The sequence below is a fragment of the Vanacampus margaritifer genome, chromosome 5 (assembly GCF_051991255.1).
Source record: "Vanacampus margaritifer isolate UIUO_Vmar chromosome 5, RoL_Vmar_1.0, whole genome shotgun sequence".
Classification (NCBI taxonomy): domain Eukaryota; kingdom Metazoa; phylum Chordata; class Actinopteri; order Syngnathiformes; family Syngnathidae; genus Vanacampus; species Vanacampus margaritifer.
The window spans coordinates 21,135,401-21,161,798 of NC_135436.1; the positions used below are offsets into that span (position 1 = coordinate 21,135,401).

A 26,398-nucleotide genomic window follows, 5' to 3' on the forward strand; every position below is an offset into this window, starting at 1 on the left:
TTCAAAGACCCTACAATTTTTAAAAGAAATGATGATGATGATGATGATGATAATAATAATAGTAAAAAAAAATATATATCATTCGTTGTATAGTACTGCCCCCTAGCGTTTCTTTTAAATATTGTACAGTGCCAGTCGTTCTCAAACTAATTAAGCAGAGCCGATGATAATAATGATAATAATAATAATAATAATAATAATAATAATAATAATAATAATAATAATAAGGAGTTTTTAAAGTGAACTTCAGAGCTTCTTCTGTTGTAGAAAAAAATCTGATGGAACAAGATGTTGGCTTTGAGGTTTGGCACCTATTTCCTATCACTACGTATTTCTGAGAATAGTATCTAGCATCTACGTGTGTGCACGACTAACTAGAAATGAACCAAAATGTAAGACTAGCTGGACCGTTAGCTTCCAAATCAGTATAAACACAATGGTACTAATTGTATAACCGCCACAGTATGAAAAACAGATTTCTGCTTTTATAGTAATCACTCATTTAAAGTGTCCTGAAAAAATAAAGTAGCTTTTCAACCTCACCTTATCTGTTATCTACAACCCCAATCCCAAAAATTGGGACGTTGTGTGCAAATGTTGCCAAATAAATAAAAACAATGATTTGCAAATCGTGTTCAACCACAAAGACAAGCTTTTTAATGTTCAAACTAATACATTTGTCTGTCAGAGATATTCAAAAGCAAAGCAAACAAATAAAAAAACAATTTCTAAATTTATGAAAAGAATGTACACTGAAATTGATTCTACCTCAAAGGGGACGTTAAGTAAGAAAACAATATTTAACAATATTGCGCCCCACTAGTTTAAACACAGTCTTCTGATTAATAGTACATTTGTGAAATATGAAATAAGCAACTGAACTGAGCAACTGTGGTGTCATTTTCATTTGACAGCAAGTGGCAAAATGGTCGCCCCATGAGATGAATAAAAAACAAAACCCAGTATTAATCAAAATGTCATGTTTAGACTAGTAGGACTGCATATAACACAATATTGTCAAGACAATTTTTGACTTGACTTCCCTTTTAACTCATTCACTGCCATTGACGGCTATAGACGTCAAAAATTCATTTGAACTATTTTTATTAGTTTAACATTTTTACCACTTTTGTTAACAAGAGTATGAAAACTTAGATTTTTTTTTATTGTATTAGAAGATTAATCGTGAGTTAACTAGTGAAGTCATGCGATTAATTACAATTAAAATGGTAATCGCCTGACACCCGTAATTTTTAATAATCTTTTCTTAAAAAAAAAAAAGAAGAAAAGATTATTAAAAATTGGAAAAAAATAATTACAATAATTTTATTTTATTTTTAAAAAGAAAAGATTAGTAAAAAATTGGGGTGTCAGGTGATTACAATTTTGAATTGTAATTAATCGCATTACTTCACTAGTTAACTCACGATTAATCACAAATTTTATATCTGTTCTAAATGTACAAAAAAAAATCTAGGTTTTAATACTCTTGTTAACAAAAGTGGGAAAAAAATTAAACTAATAGAAATAGTTAAAATTAATTCATGACGTCTATAGCCGTCAATGGCAGTGAATGAGTTAATTAAAAGGATTTTGTGATTTTGTTTTTAAAATGTGTATTTAAAACAATTACACGCATGGTGCTGACTTCACTTCTGTGTGTGCTTCTTTGGAAAGAACCAGTAAGGATGAAATCATCCTTCTGAGAGGGCAACACTGGATATCCTACAGCAACGTTAACATTACTTTGTCATGAATTGCATCATTTAATATAATGTCTGTTTACACATCTCACTGCTCTTCTATCAAGCACATTGCAGTGTCAGGATTTTAAAGTCTCTAAATAGCAAGGTTGATATTTTTCCATGTTCACAACTTGAGAGGTCAAGAGCTATTGAAGAAGCACAAGGCTGTTAAGATAATTTAGCTGTTATTTTGTTGCTTGTGAAAGAAGTTTGGTGGCAGCAAAACAAAGTTTCAGTGATGACTCATTTTTCTGTGGTCACTCTGCAACTGCTGTGGATGTCACGGAGGTTATGTCTCAGTGCACAATGGCCCGTGTCATTGATGAAATGGCCTGTTCGCTCTTTATCTGCCTTTCCACAATCAATCCACCCGAGGCTCTGAGTCTTTTCTCTGGGGTTATCACCAATAATGCCCCACTGACTTCCCAATTGCAATACTACAAGTTAGGCTTTGTTCACTTTTGGCAGAACTTATAGTAAGTTCGGTGTAACCTCCAATGTGGAACACAATTCGCTCTATGATGTTGGTTTGTGTTTCAAAATAAGCCTAGTGTGTACGTACTGCCTCTGTCAAAATCAGCTTGGATACCAGGCTGGTGGTCGCCAATCAATCATCAGTTAAATTAATTTCCTCCAACCTTAGACCATCACATAGGGCCAATTTTTGAAGTAGCATTTTAACATTCAAAAAGCTCTGTGCAGAACCCTTCCATTTGCGATCATGCTGTTACGCATATTATTTTTATGCTGTTCTGCAGGTTTTTGTGTTTTTTTTCCAATTTCTGTAGGCCAATGTAGCCTACAGTTAATAACTCCTTTGTTGTTCTGAATCTTTTCTATTATGGGTGTAATTACATTTTTGACCACTAGAGCGGCACACAACTTACTCTGAGACGATGTAAGTTTCAAAGAAGAAGAACGAAGAAGAACAAAAAACACCTGGAAGTCATCAACACAGCCTAGTTTTTATCAAATAAACAATGTTGATAATAGCTTCTGACTCGGCAGACTGTGGTCTACTAAATGTTGTGTAACTTTCCCAGAATTTATATTATAAAAGTATGTATTAATAAATGAAGGGTGTTGATTTTAGTGTTATCAGAAAAACGTATAACTTCTTATTGTCGTCCAATTGATTATGGTTACATTAACTTTCTGTTAAGTCCATTATTAAAATTACAAATTAATATTTTCAATTCATAAAACACTGTAAATAAATAATCATGTGGATGTTGTCAAGTATGTGAGTTTTTTTTATTCTGCCCAGCTGAAGACATAATCACACAACTTTTGTGAAATGCGACACCACTCCAGTCAGAGCGAGAGAAATTTACAGTGGAGTGTGTGAGAACCCTCATTAGCTGTAAGAAACCACATGACAGATTTATGGTTCAACTTGTTGCCCGACATGTTTGCTCCTTATAAAGGATGCTTTCGGCCTTCCTCTGCCACTGAGGTTCTTCGTCTTAGAACCCCTTCAAGTTGAGAAACCCGAGACGCTTCTTTGTGTTTCTGTCCGAGTTCCTCCATGCCCTGTTTCCCAAAGAAATGTTTGTTACCCACTTGGATCACAACAAAGGAAGCGTTGACACACTGGGGAGTAAGTGGTCACACTGGCTTTACTATCTGTCTGTACTCACGCTGCTTGGCTGTGGCAGAGAAGCGGAGGATTCTCCACAGCTTTGAGGAATGAAAGATTTTGAGCGTCCCTGAAGGGATTTGTCATCCCAAAATGACCAATGGGCTTCCTGTGCGGAGACACCCAAGCCCAGTTTGGCCTGAAATAGCTCCCCAAGAGATGCCTGCAGTACCTATGGAGGCAGATGACAACAGTAAAGGCCTTATCATGACGTACTCGCTCGGTGTGTTAGGGTCACACACGTGGCCATATTTGGAAGTCCTGAGCTGACACTACCAGGAAGTGAAAATGGAGACGGTTACAGTCTCTCATTTCATTCCCTATTTAGTTGCTTACAATAGTTGTTTGCATTATAAGTGATCCTACGCCATCTAGTGGTGATCATTAATAGGAACCAATGTAAGGGAAAAAGACCCGACACCAATTAACTGGTGCATTCGCCAACATGCACGCAGTTAGATGTCAACTTCATGAGCTCTGCGCAGCCGTTACGAAAGTTAAAACAACGCCAAACAATCAACTATGGACTAAAAGCAAGAAAGAAGGAGACAAGCAAGTTGAAGAAGCATATTTAGCCCCTTGTGGATGTGAGCCCACGAGGTTTGTATGTCTTTTTGTTTATTTGTCTTTACAGTTGTTGTGTTTTATTTACTGTTTGTAAGTGCAACTTGTAATTATTTGCTTTATATCCATGTTTATACCGAGTTCTTATGCTATGTGAAACTGTCAGAATTATAGAAAGGTCAATTAAGTTCAACTGTAAATGTAGTGCATTTTTGTTCATCCTAAAATGTCATCCAAAAGATGGACGAAAAGCTACTGAACGCAGAAAATTTAATTTTGAATCGCTACTGCCACCTGTGGTTGAAAAATGAAACTGCATTTTCCCTTCTTCATGTACACGATGTGCACATGACGTCACATCTGCAGACAGAGGGTGGGAAATTCGAACCCGAAACCTTGGCTTGCAGGAGTTCCCGTTATGAGCAGTTAAGGCGTTAATTTACTAATTTAAAAAATGTTTCAGTCATAAATGGTCAAATAAAAAGCCTATTGTAAAGATATGTTTGGGCAAATTGTTACAAAGTTCAGAAGAATATATAATTGATCTTGATAGGTAAGACTTGCACCATGGAAAAGAACCACAGTCTCACTTCAAGGTACAATTAAAGTCCAATCTGTCCACCAACACACTCAAAAGCGGGATTCATTTCCAGGATGCTTGTTTGTTGGTACCTTACAGAAGAGTCTTCCAAAGGCAGGGGCGGAATCGTTGATCAAGTCCTTGGTTGCGATATGGGACAAACAGTGCAGCAGCAGCAGGGAAAAGCCCCCAACAGAATGGAGTCTCTGACGGCGGACAAAGAGAGTCTCATCTGCTTCCTGTCAACATGGGCACACGTTGACATTAACAATACAGCGAGAAGCTTTATCCTATCAAGGACCACTTCAGTTTCTGCCCACTAAGGGGAACGCACATATTCTGGATTAAAAATAATAATAATAATTGATTTAGTGATCAAACAAATTATTCTGTGAGTTTGATGTTGATCAAATGCTTACATGTGATTTTGCATAAAAGTAGTTAATATTTTTTGTTTGTTCAGGGTGTACCAAGGTTATTATGGTTAACAAAAATGAAATAACTTACACTAAAATTGAAAAAGCAATTTTGTTAAAAAAATAAATTAAAAAAACTAACTACACCTTACAATCTAAATATAATAAAAGACTTCTGATTCTGATTTAATCATGCTTCTTGTAATCACTCTAAATTCATTAACTCATTCACTGCCATTGACGGCTGTAGACGTAGACTATTTCTGTTAATTTCACATTTTTGTCCACTTTTGTTAACAAGAGTATGAAAACCTAGTTTTTTTTATTGTACATTTAGAACAGATATAACATTTGTGATTAATCGTGAGTTAACTATTGAAGTCATGCGATTAATTACAATTAAAAAAAATATATTGCCCGATCCCCTAATTTTTTATATATTTTTTCTTTTTTTAAATTAGGGACATCAGGCGATTAAAATTTTTAATTGTAATGATTCACATGACTTCACTAGTTAACTCACAATTAATCACAAACTTTATATCTGTTTTAAATGTTCAATTAAAAACAATCTAGGTTTTTACACTCTTGTTAACAAAAGTGGAAAAAAATGTGAAACTAATAGAAATAGTTCAAATGAATTTTTGACGTCTATAGCCGTCAATGGCAGTGAATGAGTTAACATTGCTACATAGGTCAAATATATTTTGCGATATTTTTAAGATTCATGTTGTCGCACTCACAATATAAAGTAAAATACAACATGAACTCAAAAGAAAATCATGGAAAAGTGAAAATGAGCATGATAGTCATTCCTATACGTGTGCTCATGTTAAATTTCATACATTTCAGATCTTTAGATGATCAATTCATGTTAAATATTTTCCGTATCTTTAATATTATTCATAAATCAGTGTCATTTCGTTTTGAACAGTCACTTTGCCTGTTGAATGAATAAAGTATTCTAAATGATGTGGTTTGATATAAGATCTTATGGCTTTTATCCATCTTATTTTAAAGAGAACAGTTTTGAATCATAAAAATGATAACAAAAGATAACCAGCGTTACCTGATAAAAGAAGGAATTCCTGAAGGCATTGTTGTAGTAGTTGTTATCGGGAAGACTCGCAGCTATTTGAAGAGAAACAGTTGGAGTCTGTGGAGGGAAGCACAACACGTCCATGTTGGTGTGTCTACCATGTGAGCACCTCATAAATAAATACAGGACAGCGTATCGTGAAATGGTTTGAACGAGTGAAATGCTACAAACAAGCTGCAGTGCATTCAAGGTGTGCATAAGGAAAAGTCCATGTTGGTACACCAGGAATTCTCTCGGGTTGAGGCTGGACGGGCTCAATGGGATCAACTCTCCCTCGCATTCCCACTGACACTCCAGGTCGTCCACAAATATGTTGGCGCTTTTTTCTGAGCAAAACAGAGACCACATCAAAAATGTTTCATCTATAATTAGTGTTTTCATAAAGACGACAAATTGTGATGTGCAAAAATATACAGTAAAAAACAAGAATGTCAACAGCCATTGCTTTGTGTGTTCGATTTGATGGATGTGACCAGTGAGTTCTCCTCCCACCTTTCAGCTCTTGCTCCAACCCTTTCAAGAGCTTGAATAGAGGCGAAAGTTCAAGCAGTTTTGTCCACTCCTCCTCTGGGAATAAAGACAAAAGCGTATTAATTCATTCACTGCCATTGACGGCTATAGACGTCAAAAATTCATTTGAACTATTTCTATTAGTTTAACTTTTTTTCCCACTTTTGTTAACAAGAGTGTAAAAACCTAGATTTTTTTAAATTGAACATTTAAAACAAATATAAAGTTTGTGATTATTTGTGAGTTAACTAGTGAAGTCATGCGATTAATTCCATTTAAAATTGTAATCGCCTGACGCCCCTAATTTTTAATAATCTTTTCTTTCTTTTTTTAAATTCACGGTGATTCATTTTTATTAATTATTCACATGACTTCAATAATTAATTCACAATTAATCAATCATTTTATATTTGTTCTAAATGTAAATTTTTTTTTTTTTTTAGGTTTTCATACCCTTATTAACAAAAGTGGAAAAAGTGTTAAACTAATGGAAATAGTTGCAATGATTTTTTTACGTCTATAGCCGTCAATGGCAGTGAATGAGTTAAGGTTGCACCTGTCCAGTATTCTAAGTAATACATATTTGATTTTTTTTTTACTAAGGATGCTACCTGGAACTGACGGGACAGTGACGTGACTTGGTGGACGGCATTCTGTCAAGAAATGTTATTGTCATTTTTACTGTTTTTTATTTTTTTAGCTTTTGCCTGCCCTGACTATGGTGGACTGGAAGCCGACGTAAATCACTGACCAAAACGCCAATTGCTCTTTAATCTGATTGGGAAACAGCTGGGACGTTCTACAACTCTATAATTTAACCCTTGACACACACCACCATTTTTAATCAGCCAAGTGTTTTGATCTGCAACTACATTAATAAACGGAATATGTGGTTAGCAAAATCACCATTAAAATCATAATCAAAATTCATCTGCTGCAAAATAAAAGGTTGCGAAACTTTAGCGAGTTTTTAGTGAATACAGCACTCGGTCCTCGAGGGCTGGGGTCCTGCAGGTTTTGGATGTTCCCCCTGCTCCAACACAAGCTGATTCTAATCAACAGGATCGTTACCAGGCTTATGCAGCGAAAAATGGCGTAAGAGCATAAATGCTTGTATGAAGATAGTTGTTGATAATACTGTGTATGGACATTACGGAAATTATTAGGTAGAAAAAAAAGGGACATTATGAGTACAAAAGAAGGAATCAAGTGGTAATATTTGGTGGAAAAAGTAATTTAAAAAAAATTGTGATGTTGGGAAAATAAACATAGAACTGTGTAAAGATGAGGACTGTTGTTGAACTTGTAATCTTTTTTGTGAGAATAATCCTAAAATAACAAGATAAAAGTCCTGATTAGGGATTGACTATAAACTCCACACATTGCAGAGAATTACAGTAGGGCAAAATAGACAAAAATACATTTGCAATATTATTACAATGGAGGGAAAAAATGTCATTATTGTATGTTATTTACAAAGAAGAAAGTGTAAACAATTAAGTCTGCATATTATGAGAAGAAGAATAAAAGTTATCATGTTGCTGGATTGTTGTTGGATTAAGTATTTTACTTATATTAAAATGAAGTGGTCTGTTGTAATTTTATGATTGTACACAAAACATAAACACGTGTGTGTGTGTGTTTTTTTCACTTAACATTTTTAACAATTGTACAATGAAACATAAAAGCTTTATTACCTCTGTCTGGCTGCAGGTCAATACTAAAAGCATGCTGGTGACTGAGGTTAGCGTTGAGATTGACTTGCTGTTTATCACCCACAAATCGCTGGTTCATTCTGTCCAGCAGAGGTAAGATCTTCCTTTGGAGCAAACTCATGAGGTTCCCACTCGGTTTTGGCCGACACAACCGAATCAAGCCATATTCTTTGTACCAGAAGTTCCCACGCAACACTTCCTAAACCATCAAATGCAAAGGATGTACAATTTTCCGGTCACTGTTTTCATTCTAATTCAACCCTTATTTAAAAATTTCACAATGACAGCGCATTTCTGTTTGTAGTGAATCAAATTCGATTCATTTGGAAAGAGAATGCACTCATTCAATATGAGTGTCTGTGTGCCGACCTGAGCCGTGTCAGCGCGCAGCTTGGAAAGGTGCCGAACAAAATGCAGCTTAATGAGAGCAACGTCCAAATCTGACAGTCTGGAAGAACATTGCTCCCAAATCTCTCCCGGTCTCGGCTCTCTGTCCTGGGGTGACAAATTGAACACAAAGAGCTGTAAAGACATTATATACTGTTTTCATTCCAAAAATAAATGTTCCGACCATGACATGGACACTCGCTGTCCACTCTTCTCCTCTTTGTGTGCTCCATTTGTCCTGGTCTTGTTGCAGCTGCTCCATGCACAAGTCCATCATGTCCAGGCCTGACACCAACTCAGTGTACCAAACACAATGTTGATCCCACTCCTCTTCGTCCACTACGCAAACAGAAACAACAATGGATGCAGATATAACTGTAAATTAGAGTTGTTATATATTTAAATGATGTATTGATTTATTTATTTTTTACTCTCATGGCCCGCCTACGGAAAAATTTAACGTTAAAGGGCCACTTCAACATTCTTCACCTAGAAATGATTTAACATGCTAAAAACGATCTATCAGTATTGGTATAGTATATGCAGTTGTTATTATTTTTGTATACATTATATATTTATATTTAAAAACATCTATGTGTAGCAAAAAGTAAAAAAAAAAAAAGTCTGAAAATTTTACACTACAGTGGTGTTTATTTTGACACGCATAGCACACTCTAAAAACAGTTGGGTCAGAAATAACCCAACTATGGGTCAAAAATGGACCAATCCTCTACTTAGGTCAAATTGACCCAACTTTGAGTCAAGAAATGGGTCTTTTAATGTAAAACAACTCATAAATATTAGTGAAGTTGGTTCAAATTGACTCATAAAGTGGATCGGTCCATTTTTTATCCATAATTGGGTTACTTTTGACCCACTAAATGACCTGAATTTCTCATCGAATCGCTACTCTGCATTTTATATAAAATGTGTTGATCACTTGTTGCTAGGCAGATTTTGTGGGACATGGACATAGTCTATGGAAAAAAAAAACTGACTGAAGGTGATCTTGTCAACTATGTTGTTTCCTTGCCATTGTGGCTGTCACACACGGATGCACAAATATTCTTTACGTGTACCAGTATTATTAGAGACCATACACTTCTCGTAGACTGAATTTAAAGGGAATGAAGAGAGGGCTTCCATTGGATGGCAAATAAGTTGGCTGTGTTCCCTCCCACAAAGGCGCACATAACATGCAAACGCCCCCCCCCCCCCCCTTTCTACCTGAGCCCACCTATCAAAACACCAAAAGAAAAAAGACTGCGCTTTGCGCTAGAATTGCGCTGGGTACCAAAATAGGGCCCTGATGGTTATTTTAGATTTTTTTTTTTGTTACCGTTAACCTAATATGCATGTTTTAAGAAATGTGTGCCGCCAATCTAATAATGATTTTTTTTTTATTGACTCACTACTTTGTATTTAAAATATATAGCCTGTTCGGAGTTTCTACTGGATATAGTGGCACACATCCTCCGACTAAAATCTTCACTGATGGCTATCATAGCAGTTTACCCAGGCTGAGGATGTTTAATACATGCGGAGGAAGGATCAGAGCCAAGTTGGCGCGCTGGGCCACTCTCCTCTGGGCCTCAGACTGGGCTAAGTCGTACATTTCCACGGCCGCTTCCCTCAGCGACCTGCCTGACCACTGGACCTGCGGCTTGGTGAGCAGCAACACACAATTGAAAAACAAAAAAAAGATGTATTACTCTGGCATCATGCACACGAGTGGGGAAAAAAATGTAAGTAAAAATGTATCTATATTTTAAAAATGATTTTGGAAATGACAAAAAAATTGGAAAAAAATGCATTCCTTTCGTGAATAAATAAGATCGATCTATCTATCATGTGTTTTACACCATAGTCTGAATGATCCTAATTTGAATCAAATGAAATTGTACACCTACGTATGTGGCTCTAAAGCTTGAGTTTCGTTATTAACATGCACCTCTATGGATTATTCACCAAGACATTAAGGAACATTTTAAACCTGAAATAAATAAATAAATAAAACAAGATCCAGGATCTGCACCTTTATCGAGAAAATGGTCTAAAACAAAAATGGACCGTCCCTTGAGCCAAGTATGATCAATTTCACAACTGTGCAAAATAACAAATGGCAACATATTGATGTACAAGTAAACGGAGAAGGGACTTTCAAGTGTATAAAATAAAAAATACATTTGCATAAATAAAGTATTTACCCATCTACCCCTCTATTCATCTATCTATCATCGATCCATCTCCCATTTAACTACGCCCCCGCACACCTCATGATGGCAGCCAACTTCCATCACTCTGAGAAAACACCGGAACACAGCCGAGTCCAAATCAGAGAGGATGTCCTCCTCCCGCCGCATCTGTTGCTGCCAGTAAGTGTTCCGCGCACACACTTCTCTCTCCAGAGCCTCCACCTGGTGTCAACGTCAAGAACGATAACCAGAAAGACGTAAGACCTGATTTGATGTGCGTGAAGTGCTCTCTGTCCTGAGCCACGCCTCCCCTGCCCACCTGCATGCTGTCGGTTTGATCCGCCAATGCCTGCCAGTAGGAGGCCGTGATGGGTACGACTGTGTCGGTGAGAACATCCAGCCTGGCGCCCACCACCGGAGCCAATACAGCAGTTACAGGGTCAACTGCCTGAGAGCCATAACGGATCGCCACCATACCTGCACAATCCATGCATGCATATTTGTGACTCTGTAGGACAGTGATTGTTGACTGTATACACCTATATGACCGAATTATAAGTTTTGCTTTTCAACATTAACAATAAGCTTAAAAATAGGAAATAAAAAAAATACTTCAATATGATTTCCTTAAATGTGTTCCACCAAAAAAGATGGACTAAAAATTGTACCTATGTACAGTAAAGGAATATACAACTGAACACCACTTAAGGCTGCAACTAACAATTATTTTAATAACAGATTCATCAAGTTTTCATAAACAGGACATTATAAATTGACAGTGTGAGGAAAAAAATGCACTAACTAATTAATTAAAATTCAGTTACTGGTTTAGTCCGTGACATGTCCGAAAATGATCAAAATTGTTGATCTTTATTTTCCAAAGAAAAAGATGTTTGCAAATGTTTTATTTTGATTTGACACAAAGATGATACGTTTTCTTTCTAGGAGGACTACAGAAATCTAAGCAAATTTAATATTGAGAGACTGAAATTCTGAGGATTTGGATCATTTTAAATCAAAGAAGACATCTAAACAACTAATTGATAATCGTTGCATATCTACTTAAGCTGCAGGACATGTAGTTGCAAAAAAAAAAAAAAAAAAAGTGGTAACAGAGTGGTAGCATGCGGGCCAAGGACGAAACCATTAATTTTTAGTGACAATTTGGATGCAAAAAGTGGAGAATGTTTTATCGCAGAAGATGCATTCTCCAATGACACAGCGTAATAGTATAGTCCGAAAGGCATCCATTTTTATGCTATGAAGTATAACCAGGCATTATATTATAGTTTTCAATGCAATGCCTTTGTCATTTCAGATCAGATCATTCACAAACGTCATCAATAAATAAAGCACATGAACTGCATCAGATTATCTTTTTTTTTTTTTTATACCATTGCCATCGGGATCCTCCATGGTCCCTGCCAGCCCTATTGTTCTTCCTGAGATGAGGCCAGCCCGGTACCCCAACACGGGTACGCTGAGACCAGATCCCATTGGGTCAGGGTAGTCCATCCCCAGTAAGGCAGGTACTGGTATGTCTGAGCTTGACACAGGCATTTCTCCTGGAGTAAAAAGCAGATGATTTTTCAGGAACTCAGAATAACCTCTGAACAATGTATGTTATCATGGATAACTGAGTGGTGGGTGTGTTGTGCCGAAAGCAATGAAAGAAGTTGTATTTCGCTAGGACATAAATGCATACATTTTTTATGTATAGCGCATGTCCTCATTTGGGTTGCAGGTGACTTGGAGCCAATTACAGCCGGGTTCGGGTAAGAGGTGGCTTACACCCTGAATTGGTTACCAGCCAATAGCAGGGCACATAACATCAATTAACATTCACTTTTACACCTATCAACAATGTGAAGTCTTCAATAAAGCCTATTTATGTGTTATGGAGGACCCAGAGAAAACCAACAAAAGCATTCTCATTGCACACAGGAAGTTCTACTTTTACTACAGAAAATTTCTAATTAAGACTATAATTATAGCAAAAACGTCATTTAAAAAAATATTGGAGCTTTTTAGGTTTATTCCAAGTTATTGGATCTGTTGGCTTTTATATTTATGGATGGTTGTTCATTTATCCTGAGTATATTTTTTTAAATGGTACATTATTGTTTTTTTTATTGACCAAATACTTGACTTTCAAAACCGTACCTAAAAAAAGTAAAACTAACACTAAAACTAACAACACTGAACTACAAACCAACAAATAAAAGCAAGCACATCCGCTCTGAAAACAAATTAAAACTACCTCAACTGTATACAAAAAAAAGGTTAAAATGAAATAAAAACTAAAATTAATGAAAAATCCCAAACTATTACCTGTGCTCAACTAAAATCTGTGTTCAACTAAGCAAGCCCAGATTTCACACTGAGATTGTTATTTGTGAGTACATCGAGATGAGATTGTCATTATTTTCGATAAATTTTGTTATTTGGATGTAGGCCGTGAGAGAAGTTGTGCCTTCTTTGGCTCAGTAAAAGTCCAAAAACACAGCACCAGTCCTTGTGTTGTCAGAACATAAAAGTATTTATAAAAATATTTTTGGAAGACTCTGTGGATGCGCCAGTGACCATCAGCTCTCACCTAGAGAGCCTCCATCCTGATGCAGGCCCACTGAGGTGTCCAGCAGGATCTCCAATCTTGTCTGCAGCTGCAGCTGGCAATGCTGACTCCTCCTCCAGTGCAGATGGAGCTCCTCGGCCACTGCGCCAAGACGATCTTGCCAACCACATCCTTGATGGAGCTGCAAAGCCAGTTCTGACACCAACTCCTCACTCAGGGGCCTCAGGAGCTCTACTATTTTGAACATGACCGCCAGAACCTAGGCAAAAATTTTTGGGTTACAAACATTTCTTTCGCTTTGTCATGTTTGCTGTTGCTGAATTGGATGAACGACACCTTGTTGTCTAAAAGAGTTTGGTATCCTCCTGCATGAGGTACCAGCTGCCCGGCTCGGATGCTCGCACCTCCCACTCTAGCCATCCTCCCACTCAGAGGCTCCATAAAGGGCTCACCTAGCAGGACTCCCCCTACTGGCAGCACAACACCTACAGAACAGTAACTACAGTGGTAGTTTGGCTTCTTTAAAGATGCTTTGTTGAGTTTGTCACTTTTTTTAGTCATGACTGCCACCTCTGGCCTTTAAGTGTAACTGCAGCCTCTGTGTCAAGCTCGTGCATGATGCGAGTGCAAGTACATGCGCTCGAATAAACTCTTTTTTAAATTATTATTATCATTATTTAATTAAGTATGAGCTGGAGTTTGGGCCTCTTGTTTTTTTTTCAGGTTTGACCCCAATTGTAACGAAGTTAGTGTGTTTACTTATTTTCAGCTGTTGAACTATGATCCAAGCTAGCAATAGCATTAGTTTTAGACCTAAACTCACCAGCAATGTTCATATTTTTTTTTCCAAACTCATTCGTGTTGAACTATGATCCAAGCTAGCAATAGCATTAGTTTCAGACCAGACTCACTAGCAATGTTCTTTTTTTTTTTCTTTTTTAAAATCATGCGACAAATCCAAAGCAAAGTGACATTTCATCTTCGGCCTGAACGTAGCATAAGGCTAGAATTTGGAGCATAACACCGACATAAACAACCATCCAGGATCGACTAGCTTTGCTATACGCATCTGTTCAACGACCCTTCACTTATGCAGAACCCTTGTATGACACTACTTGCACCAAATTGCTACGAACAGACTGGGCAGTGGACTGCAGCTACAACTACTGGAAGTACTTTTTTTTTCTTCATTCGAGCGTCAGTGCATCCAAAGCTTGACCATTACTCAAAATATGGCTTACAACCCAAAGCGGGGGGTGGAGGGGGGTGGGGTGGGGGGGGGGGGGGTTGCGGGGGAATCAAGTCTTGAAAATCTCATAATTTGGAGCACTCAAGTCAAGGTACCACTGTATTTTAACACACTGAGAACGTCATAAAAGTGGTCTCACTTACCTGTCACCAGATCTAGACTGATGCCGACAGTCAGCACAACGTTTCCAGTCCGAGGATCCAGCATAGGATAGCCGATCTGGACAGGTTGTGGCAAACGGGTGATGGGGCATATATGTGTCTTTCCCAGTGGGTAGACCAGACCCGTTTGTGGCTGGATGGTAACAGCTAGAATAGGTACTGGGACCCCAGTGTCAGTGTCTGCCATGGGAGCACCTAGCTGCAGTTTTTGACCTGGTCGGAGGCCTCTGAGCCGAATGTTGGGCAGAGGTTGGTTCGAGTGGCAGGAGGTTGGGTATGGAATGAAAGGAATAAGAGGACTTTCCCATTTCCTGTTGTCTCCTTGGATATAGGGGGAAAACTGGAGGTTACGCCATTAGAGCAGTGATTGGTGGGTCACAGCTCGATCTAACTATGCTGCATTATAATCTCAGTGGTCTGCAGAATTGCATACTGTACATTCCAAAACAAATTGCACCCTCGGGTCAGTTGTTGGCCTAGAGCAGAATTTTGTAATATATACACATATCTTGCTAGAATAAAAAGATACAGGCTAAAGATAATAGATTTAAGCTGCAATTTTGTTGACAGTCTTCCATTAGCAGTGTGTATTCCCTGCCAGATATAATCATATACTTTAGTCCTTCAGTCCTACCACCTACATGTTAAATACCTGCACATAAATCAGTTGTGAACACCAAAGTAGAGCTTTCCGGGTCATAGGCCACATTTCCGGCAATGGGAAGAACATGGCCTGTCTGTGGATGCAAGAAGAAATCCGGAGGAACCGCCATAGTGTGACCACTACTCAGCAACATGTGGCTGTGAGCATTTGGTCGAATGAGGCCAGTGACTGCGTCAAAATGAGCTGGGCAGCAGTCTCGCAAGGACCCATCAGAACCTGGAGAGACCATTATGAACAATAATCTGTCTGTAAATAGCTTGCTATAACCTTGAATGTGCAAACTAATGTACAACAAAAGGTACGTAATTGAGCTCAGGGGTATCAGGTGTTGTTGCAGTACACATATTTACCAACAGATGGTAGTGTTCCCTTACAATTTTCAAGTGAGCTCACCAAAGATGCTGTCTTTGCTTAGCACAGTGCCTGTGTCAGGACAGAGCAGCTTGGCCCCTGTGCCTTCACCCAAGAGCCCCCAGGACCCCTGGCGCTGGCATTCTGCTGATACCAGCACCCCCATCTCACCCACCAGGGACCTTAACCGCTGGATCAAACTGATGACAGAAGACTGTTAGTAAGGAGAGTTGAGAAGAAATCCTCAGAACTACTGGATGATTGAAAATACTTTTGATGACGCTGTCCATAAGATGTCTGGCTGATCTTGCCCAGTATTCTGGTGCATTCTCGCACTTGAGCCGTGAACACACTGTGGACCTTCTGCTGCGCCTGCTGCTCTCGCCTCAAAACCTGGAAGACGGCATGTGGAAATGAATTGTGGGAATGCAGAAACAGCATTCCCACTTATTTGTTGTTTCATCTAGTACTTTTTAATATCCACACTTTTTTGCTGTGCAAAAACTCCCACATAATGCATCCAATTTACACAATTAGAATTTGTTTAAAAAAATTCACACCTTCCTGGAAATTCCACATTACTTACAGTTTTCATGCAATTTAATGTTAAATATCAACTTTTCCCCATTAATTTTCAATAGGACAGAATTTGAAATTTACAGTTGATAAAGTGCATTGTTACCAGGACGTGGGTTTGCATCCCACCTCTGACTGGACCTTGCAAATGTATCCATGGCCATTATGCTAAGTGATATACATACTTACCAACTGACTATAATCTGGAAAAATGCATTATAATTTCAATGAAATGATTAAATGATTCAGCTTCAACACAAGCTTTCAGCTTCATGTTTTCCACGTTTTAGTACATTCGATGGTTTGAATCCCGCCTTAGACTGATTGCAGTTTGGTTCCTTTTTATTCATTTGTCATTTTCACATAATTTATCTTTCAATTTACTTCATAAGCTAAGCATTCCACATGCATTCAAATCTTAACATTCAGCTATTAAAATTCAGCTTTCAGCATTCCCTCGCAATTTCTCCAGAAATTGCATTTGGTCAATTTATTGACGTCATACTGAATCACTTCAAGGGTTCTTTGTAATACTAAATAAATGATGGTTGTGTGCGGCTGGTTGTGGCCTCCCGGAACAGGCACATGACTATTTATTTTGTCTTAAATAAAGGTGGTATCAGCTAATCAGTGACAAAGGGGAGTCAGTCTTTCGATCTGAATCAACACATTTAACCGGCTAATAAGATCATATGTACTGTGCGTCAGTAAACCTGCAGCTGAGTGTGGAGCAGCGTCTTCAAGTGTGCAGCCAAAGACCTCCTGCGGACCACCTCCTTCTCCACCTCCCTCCTCGTCTTATCGTAAACATCACCCGTGCTCTCCTCATCCACCAAGCGTGGGTGGAGCAGCCATAGTTTCTCAAGAACACCCTGATAAAGCTCCTTGACCTACATTTATAAAACAAGAAAAAGAAAAAATATATATATAGAAGGGTGCAATAAATAATGTTAAAAATGAGTCATAAAATGTGGAATTGAATAGAATGCCGGCTTGGACCAAGCAAACCAATGCTAGTACAGTAACAGTGCAAGATGGAATGATTTCAGGAGATAGTGGAAGGTAATACAGCTCATTTATATACATGGTATTGTATGTATCTTGCACCTCGGTGGTGAGCTGTCCCAGCCGAGCGGTGACCGACACGCTGTGTTTGAGAAGCAAATTGTAGAAAGTGCTGCTGCTGAAGGCCTCCAGATCCACCTGGTGCTCGTAATCCCAAAACTCCTCCGATGGCTCTGCTCCGAGACAAACGCAAAGACCTCAACTTCACCGACGCCCACCATAAACTACAAACTGTAATTTCAGAAAAATGCCATGTCCAGACCTGAAATGTTCCCCTAAAAAAAAAAATTAAAAATTAATCCATCACCACACCCAGAAAACTTCTCATGTGAAGCATCAGAGCAGATGCATTGCGTTATTTGCAGGTGCATTATTTATGATCTTGCATTTAAAACAATAATAATAATAATAATTAATAATAATATAGGCCTGAGAAAGGACATTAATAGCTGCACTCATTTTAATATTTATTTAACTCTTTGACTGCCAGACGTTTTCAGAAACGGGATGTCGCCAGTGCCAGCCGATTTAAGCATTTTGACTGATCTTTCAAGGTCCACAGAAAATGTTGTGTTTGGACTATGGAAACACACATACTACCAAATGAAAGATTGAACTCTCATCTTTCATCAGAAAAAAAAGAAAGTGTGTTTCTACCTTATTCCGTTCTTCAGTAATCAACAATAGAAAATGGTTAGTTTCACCGAAATGCTCTGTTTTGAAACAAAAAGTGGAGAAAAAGAACTTTTTGTGAAACGATATTATTTCATGCACTCTAGTGAATTCTACACTTCTTTTTGTCCATGAATGATGCCACAAACACCTAAACAGTGCTTTACTTCTGTAAAACACTATCACCAACAATGAAAAAGTGTTTTTAGATTGCAAAATACGTTTATTTCCATTCAACAGTGTAACAATTTGACAAAACAATTTCACAAACTATTTACAAATGTGTGCAACTGTGGTACTAACAATTATGTGGATGTTTCATATACAGTTTTTCTTTTTGTAACACTCCCCTGCGTGCAAGGAGAGGGAGCAGGATTTGCACAACAGAGTAGTTTCACTGCGATTGTCCCTTTCGTGTGCAGACGTTACACTTTCTTGACGGCCTTTTTTTCCGGGGAATAGCAAGTAGCAGACTGTGCCCACTCCTCCGATGAATATGCATTGGACTCGGGGCACTCTTCGTCGTCCAATTGAACGTCCGCCTGTGCAGAAGTGCTCGGTTGTGCTCCGCGTTTTCCGGTGTTAGCATCGCTAGCCGGTGAACCTTTATGACGTCGTCATAGCCGCCGCGTCATCGCTTCCAACTTCGGCATCAACCTCGGAGTCACCATCATCATCATCGATGATGATCATCGTCGTCATCAATGTGCTCTTTAGCGTTGGTCGATGCCTTTCGTCTTTGAAAAAAATTCCCAAGTGTGAGCTGCTTGCAACCGGTCGCCATTGTTCGCTTCCTCAGCCATCTAGCTCCGCCTCACGTCTTCTACTGCCGCGTCAATGTTTCCAACCTCGGAGTCACCATCATCATCATCGATGATGATCATCGTCGTCATCAATGTGCTCTTTAGCGTTGGTCGATGCTTTTCGTCTTTGAAAAAAACTGCTCGAGCGTGAGCTGCTTGCAACCGGTCGCCATGTTCTCTTCCCTTCCCCAGCCATTGTCCCCTCTAGCTCCGCCTCACGTCTTCTACTGACGCCTACCCAATCTTGTCAAAAGAGAGTCATTGCTGCCATCTAGGGGCCAAATATAGTCATTAGGCTAACTAGATCTTCTTGAAACTTTCACCACAGCTGGCCAAGGCTTTCCTCCACCCGTTTCAATAAAAAAATAAAAAATTGAATGACGTCTTTTAACGTCATTGGCGGCCCTCCGTAGGTTTTTACTTGACGTCTTTTAACGTCCATGGCAGTCAAAGAGTTAAAATTAATAAAATACATTTGAAGATTAGCGGTTCAGATGATGGATGGATGGAAAAAAAATGTATAATCTAAATAAATACAAATACAACAAAAAATATAAATAAATATGTTTTTATACCTGATAAGATAACTGACAAGCTTAGAAGCAAAAGTCTCCTCTCCTTACATCTTTTCAAAAAAATGACATATACAGTACCTTTGTATCTCATGTGTTTTAAGAAAAATTATCTATCTTCACACACAAATCAAGAATACGTTTTTAAATCATGACATCAATGACATCAGCTTTTAAACGGTGAGTACAGCTCTGCGATGCCCACATTTTAAGTGAGAAAGTGTGAAAATATAGGTTTGATTGTAATTTTTTGAATATCATTTATTTATCTAAGAACTGAATGAACAGTATTTGTTTGAAAGAAAATCATTTTGTATCAAGGTTTTTCTGTTCATATTATAAGTAGAAAAACAAAGTAACTCAGTAGTAGTAGTTGACTGAATGGTTGCATCTCAGTGTCCTGTCATGTGATGTCATTATCACCTTGTTTTCATTTCCACAATGCACATGATCATAGGTGTGTGTGTTCATACATGAACCACCGAGAGTTTATTGCAGGACCACGTGGAGCAGAGGTTGCGTAACGTAGGGGCCTTCATGATGTTCAAGTGTGTGTGTGTGGGGGGGGGGGGGGTCGTGTGCGTGTGTACCTGGTTGAATGGAAGTCAGCCTGATTGCAGCTTGTTGTTTTCTGTGAATTTTCATTTGCGAGATCACCCTTGAACCCTTTGATGCGTAATCTTCCATGTGATAGGCCATCTGCCGTGAGTGATACCGCGCTCTGATTGGCTTCTTCTCGGGCCACCCATACTCATGGAAAAGGATCTGAAACGTGAGTTGGATCTGCTTCCAAGAATAGTTTGCTTCCCAATCTGAAATTTTAACCCAAACCTGAATAACGGCAACGTTTTTGTGAGATTTGTACTAACCAAGACTATCACGCATAAACACAAGATGAGGGCAGCTCCAAACAGAAGTCCTCCCGTCACCAGCCAGTCGGGACGGAGTAAGAGGTTTCCTCTCTTCCTGATGCCCACTCTTGTCATGTGACGTGGAATTGTTGAGAAGAAAGACCCTGGCTCGTAACATTGGCCGCCCGCAGCCATCACCCGCACGTACTGGTGAGGGAAAACAGTGGAGGTCAAATCAACTTAACCCGCAGCAAGCACTGGGAGAACATGAAATCTTGGAAAGTGAGAATTGAAAACCAAGCAGTGTTACTCATTGTGTTACTTTTTCCAAACAAGTAATCAGACTACAGTTACTCTTCAAATGCCCCTGATAGATAACTGCCTGCAAGCTACAGTACTGAGCAAGAATTGACAAGATTTAAATAAATAGCACACTCTTTTCAGAAATGTGCCTCTCTCAGACACATATTTTATTGAAAACTAATGGTTAATTATTCTTAACACTATAATATTCACTTAATTCACCAAACAAGAAGCTATACAGAACAAAGAAGAAAGACCAACTCTGGTATCGAACATATTGAAATGGATTGCATATTATATTCACGTCTGAGGAGTGACATCATCGTTTTCAGCACATTGAGACTAGCGTGTCCATAAACAGCAAGAGAAAGCAGAGAGGTTTGTGTTTTCAAAATGCAAAATACAGTCACTGCTTTGATTTCAAGTCAGCCAAATATAAAAAAATTAAGTTATTTTTCCACACTCTACTCAGTCGACTGTTATGTCAAAAAATGCCACAATGAAATAACCAAGTTACTTTCTCAAGGTAATTGTGGCAAGACTGGTAATGGCAAACATATTCAATTCTGTTATACATTTACTTACCATGCGTTTGTAATGATGGCTGCTCAATCTAAAAACATAAACTCCGGGCTGGTTAAAGACGATGGAGAAGAAGCCGGGAGGTGTCCAGGACATAGTCAGCTCCTCTTTCAGTTTTCTCAAAGCACCCCAGTCAAAATCGCTGTTTGTGTTGTACAGGTTGTCACTGACAAACAATGAAGATAAAGAATCAAGTTTTAAGTTGGATTATTTATTTATTTATTTTTACAAAAGGACACTTTTACCAGGCTGGTCACTTACATATCATATTGAGGATAGTCACGAGTGGTGACAGTGAACAGTAGAACATCACCCAGGTGGAGACATGTTGTTGGGTTGAAAATTCCAGTGAGACTTTCCCTTGATTCCCACTTTTTACGATTATTTATGCTCTCACCATCACTGCTGATATTTTCCATTACGCGCATGACCAACGGAGGGACCGAAGCTTCTGAAAAGAGTATGAAAGAATGCATAAAAGAGCTACTCTTATTAGGACGATAAGACATTCCTAAGTGTTTTGTCAGGTCGAACCAGGTGGCGAAAGGGACGAAAACAGTTGCTGAAGTTCCTCCGGGATGCCGCCGCCAAGGATGCCGAGGAAGCCCGCTTCTACATTCACAGAGCACATGACGACAAAGGAAAACTTGAGAGACGTACATAAAGAAGCACAACAAAGAGCAAAATGTTTGCGCATGCCCAACCGCTTGTCTGAACAATGTAAACAGGGCGTGAAGGGATGAGATGGTTGTCACACTGCAGGCTCCCGTGGGAATCCCACCGATGAAAGAGCGTCTCCAGCACGGTGGCAGAGAAGGCCGACACCTGCACACAAGAAGCAATATCTGTTCGCATAAGTAGGTCAACGAGACACTAGAGAGGCAAGTTTTCCTATGGAGGACCAAAACTCCCAAAATGAAAAATAAATAAACAAATAAAGTAGGAAAGAACAGATATAAAAATACAATTAAAAAATTAATTACAAAAAATAAATCTTATATATATATAATATTTATATTTTGTAATTATATATATATTTTTAAACAAGATTCAAAAAGTAAATAATGCCACATTTTTAGATTAATTAAAAAAATTTCTATGGACGATCAAAATAAAAAAATAAAAAATAAAAGTGGGAAAGAACAGATATAAAAAATATAATAAAAAAAATTTATTACACACACACACATATATATATATATATATATATATATATATAATACCAAAAAAAACGAGATTCAAAGGGTAAATTTTTTTTATTATTATAATAATTTTTACATTTATTTTTATTTTTTACCACAAATAATGTAGCGTGATCACCTACAGCCAATGATGGCCAAGCGGGGATCAGTGCCATCACAAATCATATGAGTCAGGTGTGTGTCCTGACCTCCGACGAACCCCTGAGGCCCCGTCCACACGAAAGCCAGTTTCAATGTATCCTCACAAGTTTCTTACCGTTTAAGCCGTTCGTCCACATGACGGCGCAGTTTCGGAGCTTGAAACCGATCACTTATGAAACCGGGCTCCAGAGTGGAAAGATTTCAAAACGCGCCCCGTACGCGTCCGTCTGGACACCATATGCAGGATACTCCTCTAGCAATGACGTAATGGTCGCAGCTCGATGACGACGCATTGTCGCAGATTGATGACGTATGCGCCAATTCTCGCGTGACTGCGCGCGAACTGTCAGTCTGTCAACAACAATGGCGGATAGCCGTGTCGTAGTTGTTTTGCGCAGCCTCCTTAGGTTGCTTATGCTTTTAGAGCAAAATATTTTCCTTCTTTATTCCCACGTTCAACAAGCGGTGTACTTGAATCACCCGCCATTGTCACTTCTCTTGTATTCGTCTTTTTCATGTTGTTTTGATACATGCAAAGCCATGTTTGTTCTGTACATTGCAATAAAGTTTTTTTTTTTTTAAGTGTGCGTCTTCTTCGCTTATTCTTCTTCTACGCTTTCCGTTAACTCCCGGTGGCTGCGCTACAGCGCCACTCCAGACTTGGCATATACATTACAGCTGTTAAACGTCCCCAGCGTCTTTTTTTAGACACACGCAAGTCTTGAAATGCTTCTGTGTGTACGAGATTTGTTTGAGGTCAGGACGGGGCCTGATTCACCAAACCACTTATGTTCAATTGATTTAATTTAAGAACCCCTGAGCTAATATGTCCTTCTAATATGTTCATGTGAAAGCAGGCATGTTTTTGTTTTTTTGCTCACCTGACTGTCAGAACCCAATACCAGCTCCAGTTCTCCATTGGACTTGCACTGGAGTTTCAACTCAGTTGCAGGCCTTTTCCTACATAAGCTCCCACACGCAGCTCTCCCAGGAGGTTCTGTGCACACACACAGACCTAGCTCTCCGTTGTAACCCTCATAGTCTTCTGCAGATGGACACACCTGTGGAAGAGATAGCAAAGATAGGAACTAATTTAGATGCACAATATCTCTCTGCTCGTATTTAAAAAGGATCATCGAGTGTTCTTAGCTGTGTGGAGGGTTCACTGTGTAACTGGGTGAAAGGTTATTTACATTGTGTGGGTGATGGTGACACAAATCGAGCAGTGAAAGCAGAACTGGGTGACGGTGTTAAACATTAAAAGATACATCGTGTGTTTTGAAATTGCATCTTAGAATTTGTTCAAAATGTTGTGGATGCACCTTTGGTAACAAATACACGTGTTCCTGTCAAATAGAGGAAAGCCAGAAAATTTTAACTTTGCTTTACTTTTAGTTGTTGCATCCATGTACGTGTATGCGTATGTCTGTATGTTATCACATGACCTGTGTCCTGCAGTGAAGTGACCACTCATGTCGGTCCAAACAGTCGCCACGCTGAGTGCGTGTTTTTCCATCCCTGCAGATGCTGTACACTTTATGTACACACACATCTTCACTGTTGGCCGGTTGATAGTCGAGGGTACATTGGCACTGCCCGTCAATTCTCTGTGGAAAAGTCAATGGGGTGCTGTTATATAAGCACAATTCTAAAAAGTCATGTGGTGCTCTTTTTTCTTGTACTTTCCCGTTAGAGAAAGCTAGTTGGAAGATTTGTAAAACATATTTAGTTAGCCAGACAGGCATAGATACAATTAAAAGCAATTGATTAACATATATTTTATGACTGATAAAGTTGTTGTAATTGGTGTATAATCTGCGCATCTTTTAAATCTTCAACGAGCCAGCCAGTCTCATTTTGTGTTTCATGGCATAAAGTATTGTAAGACGGTTAAGATTGTAGCCAAGCTTTCTGTTTCAAAGAATTTATGTCATTTATGCTTTTATTGTGATCGAGGATAAATTTTTATAATTTGCTATGCTTATTTTGTGTATTAATTCTCACGTTACTGCAAAATAGTCCAGGAGTCTGGTAATTTTTTTCTACTAAACTCTCATGAGAATACATACCCTTTTAATAATTACTTATTTTCATTCATTTTTATACTACGCATTTTGCAATCCAATACCCATCTTGGAAATACAGTCAAATCTAATTCTCAATGAGTGCAACACTGAGACAGGAAACAAGACCCTGCTGTTTGGAAACCTGATCTACTCGTCTTTCAGCGTGATGCTACTGATTGTTTGGGTTAGCTACACTCTCAAATTACAGGAAACCTTGAAAGATGAAAGTTGGTATAGAGAAAAACCAGAGAAGCTGAGGAGACAAGGTCTATTTTCAGGTAGATTCTCACCTGAAAGTTCTGTCCCTCTCCTGGGCAGATACAGGCGTCCTGGCCAGACAGAGGCTGCTGAGCCACAGGTCCACATGGGAGGAATGCAGACAAACCCGGTTTGGGACAGTAATGATGAGGAGGACACTTTAGACAGCTTTCTATTGATACACCGTCTGCAGCAGGCCCATAGGTACCCCTTGGACAAGGGATTGGAATGACGCTATCCGGTAGGCAGTAAAAACCTGACAAAAACAATATATATATATATATATTATTATTATTATTATTATTATTATATGGAACTGTTATTTCATAACCATGCACATTAGGCACACAATCATCACAAAGAACTTTTGGTTTTGATTGACACTGTTAATTTGACTTTTAGTTGTACAAATGCGTTTTGGGGAAAATATCACACCAAGTTGGCCTACACTTTAAAATTAAATAAGCAAGATTATCATGGAGAAATGCAGCAAAATGGCAAGAACCCACACATAATATGTAGCCTCTTAGTTCCACACACAATAATGTGGAGTGATCAAATGTCAGAGTGGAATGAAATGATGAGATTAAAGATGCCAACTCCACATACAGTAATTAAAATCAAATTTAATACAGCAATTTGAAGTCATTCATCTGAGATAGTATTTACATTCTTCTATAGGTGCTGCTGCTTGGTTGGCTAAATGAATACAACAAATATTACATGACTCTTGCTAATGCAATGTGTAGAGCAGTAGTAGTAGAAGTCACATTCAAACATACCAGGTTGACAGGATGGCCTCTCTTGGACATATTGGCTGATATTCCCCGCATAAACAGGATGCAGAACACGGGAAACCAACAGCCACAAAAGACACTTCATGAAATTGTCACGGCATCCTTCCACCATGGCGACGACTGTACAGTATATCCTGCTATACTTCCATCCAAACAAACTACTAATAATTGTGGCTCTGCACATTTGACAGGTGTCTGTTCATAGGAAGCAAAGGGAACATGTGAGCTATCGTTTCGTCGTGACTTTCATTAGCATTCTGAATGATTTATAGAGCGTCAGAGCTTAGGTGGCAGTGACAGTGCAGAGGGAGGCTACAAAGTATCACATTGCTCTATTTGTTCTTCGCAGTGCGACCATCAAACTGATTAATGATTTGGCGTGTGGATTTGAGGGGTTGCCGCGATTTTCAAACATGGCCATCTACTGTGTCTGGCATGTGATTAGAAAGTGTGTAGGACTAGAAATGCTTATTGCTGGTGTTGGGCCCAAACCTAATTTATATATATATATATATATATATATATATATATATATATATATATATATATATATATATTTTTTTTAATCTACATTATTGGTCAGTCCATTTTTACACATTTTTGACCAATCTAAAGAGTTGAAAATGGCTTGCTCTCTCTAATGAAGATCTACAAAATAGC

At 38.6% G+C, this 26,398-nt stretch overlaps 1 protein-coding gene across 9 annotated transcripts; it reads right to left on the minus strand.

Annotated features, from left to right (window-relative positions):
* Positions 1-1,470: 1,470 nt before the first annotated feature.
* On the minus strand, positions 1,471-26,148 carry LOC144052329 (uncharacterized). 9 transcript variants are annotated; one of them, XM_077566273.1, is made up of 32 exons: positions 25,724-26,146; positions 24,974-25,197; positions 24,063-24,224; positions 23,499-23,678; positions 21,979-22,099; positions 21,809-21,886; positions 21,536-21,725; positions 21,278-21,440; positions 20,408-20,596; positions 20,129-20,303; positions 17,534-17,664; positions 17,140-17,316; positions 16,122-16,243; positions 15,893-16,050; positions 15,488-15,715; positions 14,818-15,156; positions 13,762-13,910; positions 13,447-13,684; positions 12,245-12,415; positions 11,170-11,327; positions 10,929-11,072; positions 10,171-10,318; positions 8,840-8,994; positions 8,638-8,790; positions 8,251-8,467; positions 7,165-7,206; positions 6,536-6,610; positions 6,215-6,369; positions 6,014-6,100; positions 4,621-4,767; positions 3,386-3,556; positions 1,471-3,278 (listed from the first exon to the last, which is right to left on the minus strand). In XM_077566273.1, the coding sequence occupies exons 1-32, from the start codon at positions 25,920-25,922 to the stop codon at positions 3,165-3,167; spliced, it is 5,160 nt and encodes a 1,719-aa protein (XP_077422399.1). In that variant the 5' UTR covers positions 25,923-26,146; the 3' UTR covers positions 1,471-3,164. The 9 variants fall into 9 exon arrangements, 7 of the variants coding, with proteins under 7 accessions (XP_077422399.1, XP_077422395.1, XP_077422396.1 ...); XR_013294198.1 differs by having other exon boundaries at positions 4,626-4,767; positions 6,014-6,369; positions 25,724-26,148; XM_077566269.1 differs by having other exon boundaries at positions 6,014-6,369; positions 21,536-21,722; positions 25,724-26,147.
* Positions 26,149-26,398: the final 250 nt, after the last annotated feature.

Bases quoted from the DNA above. Each gene is read 5' to 3' on its own strand.
- LOC144052329 (XM_077566268.1), bottom strand. From the start codon at position 25,922: ATGTGCAGAGCCACAATTATTAGTAGTTTGTTTGGATGGAAGTATAGC. The intron at 24,225-24,973 runs GTGAGAATCTAC...ACTTTTCCACAG, and splicing joins GAGAGGGACAGAACTTTCAG to AGAATTGACGGGCAGTGCCA. The intron at 16,244-17,139 runs GTTTACTGACGC...GCCGTCTTCCAG, and splicing joins TGCTCCACACTCAGCTGCAG to GTTTTGAGGCGAGAGCAGCA.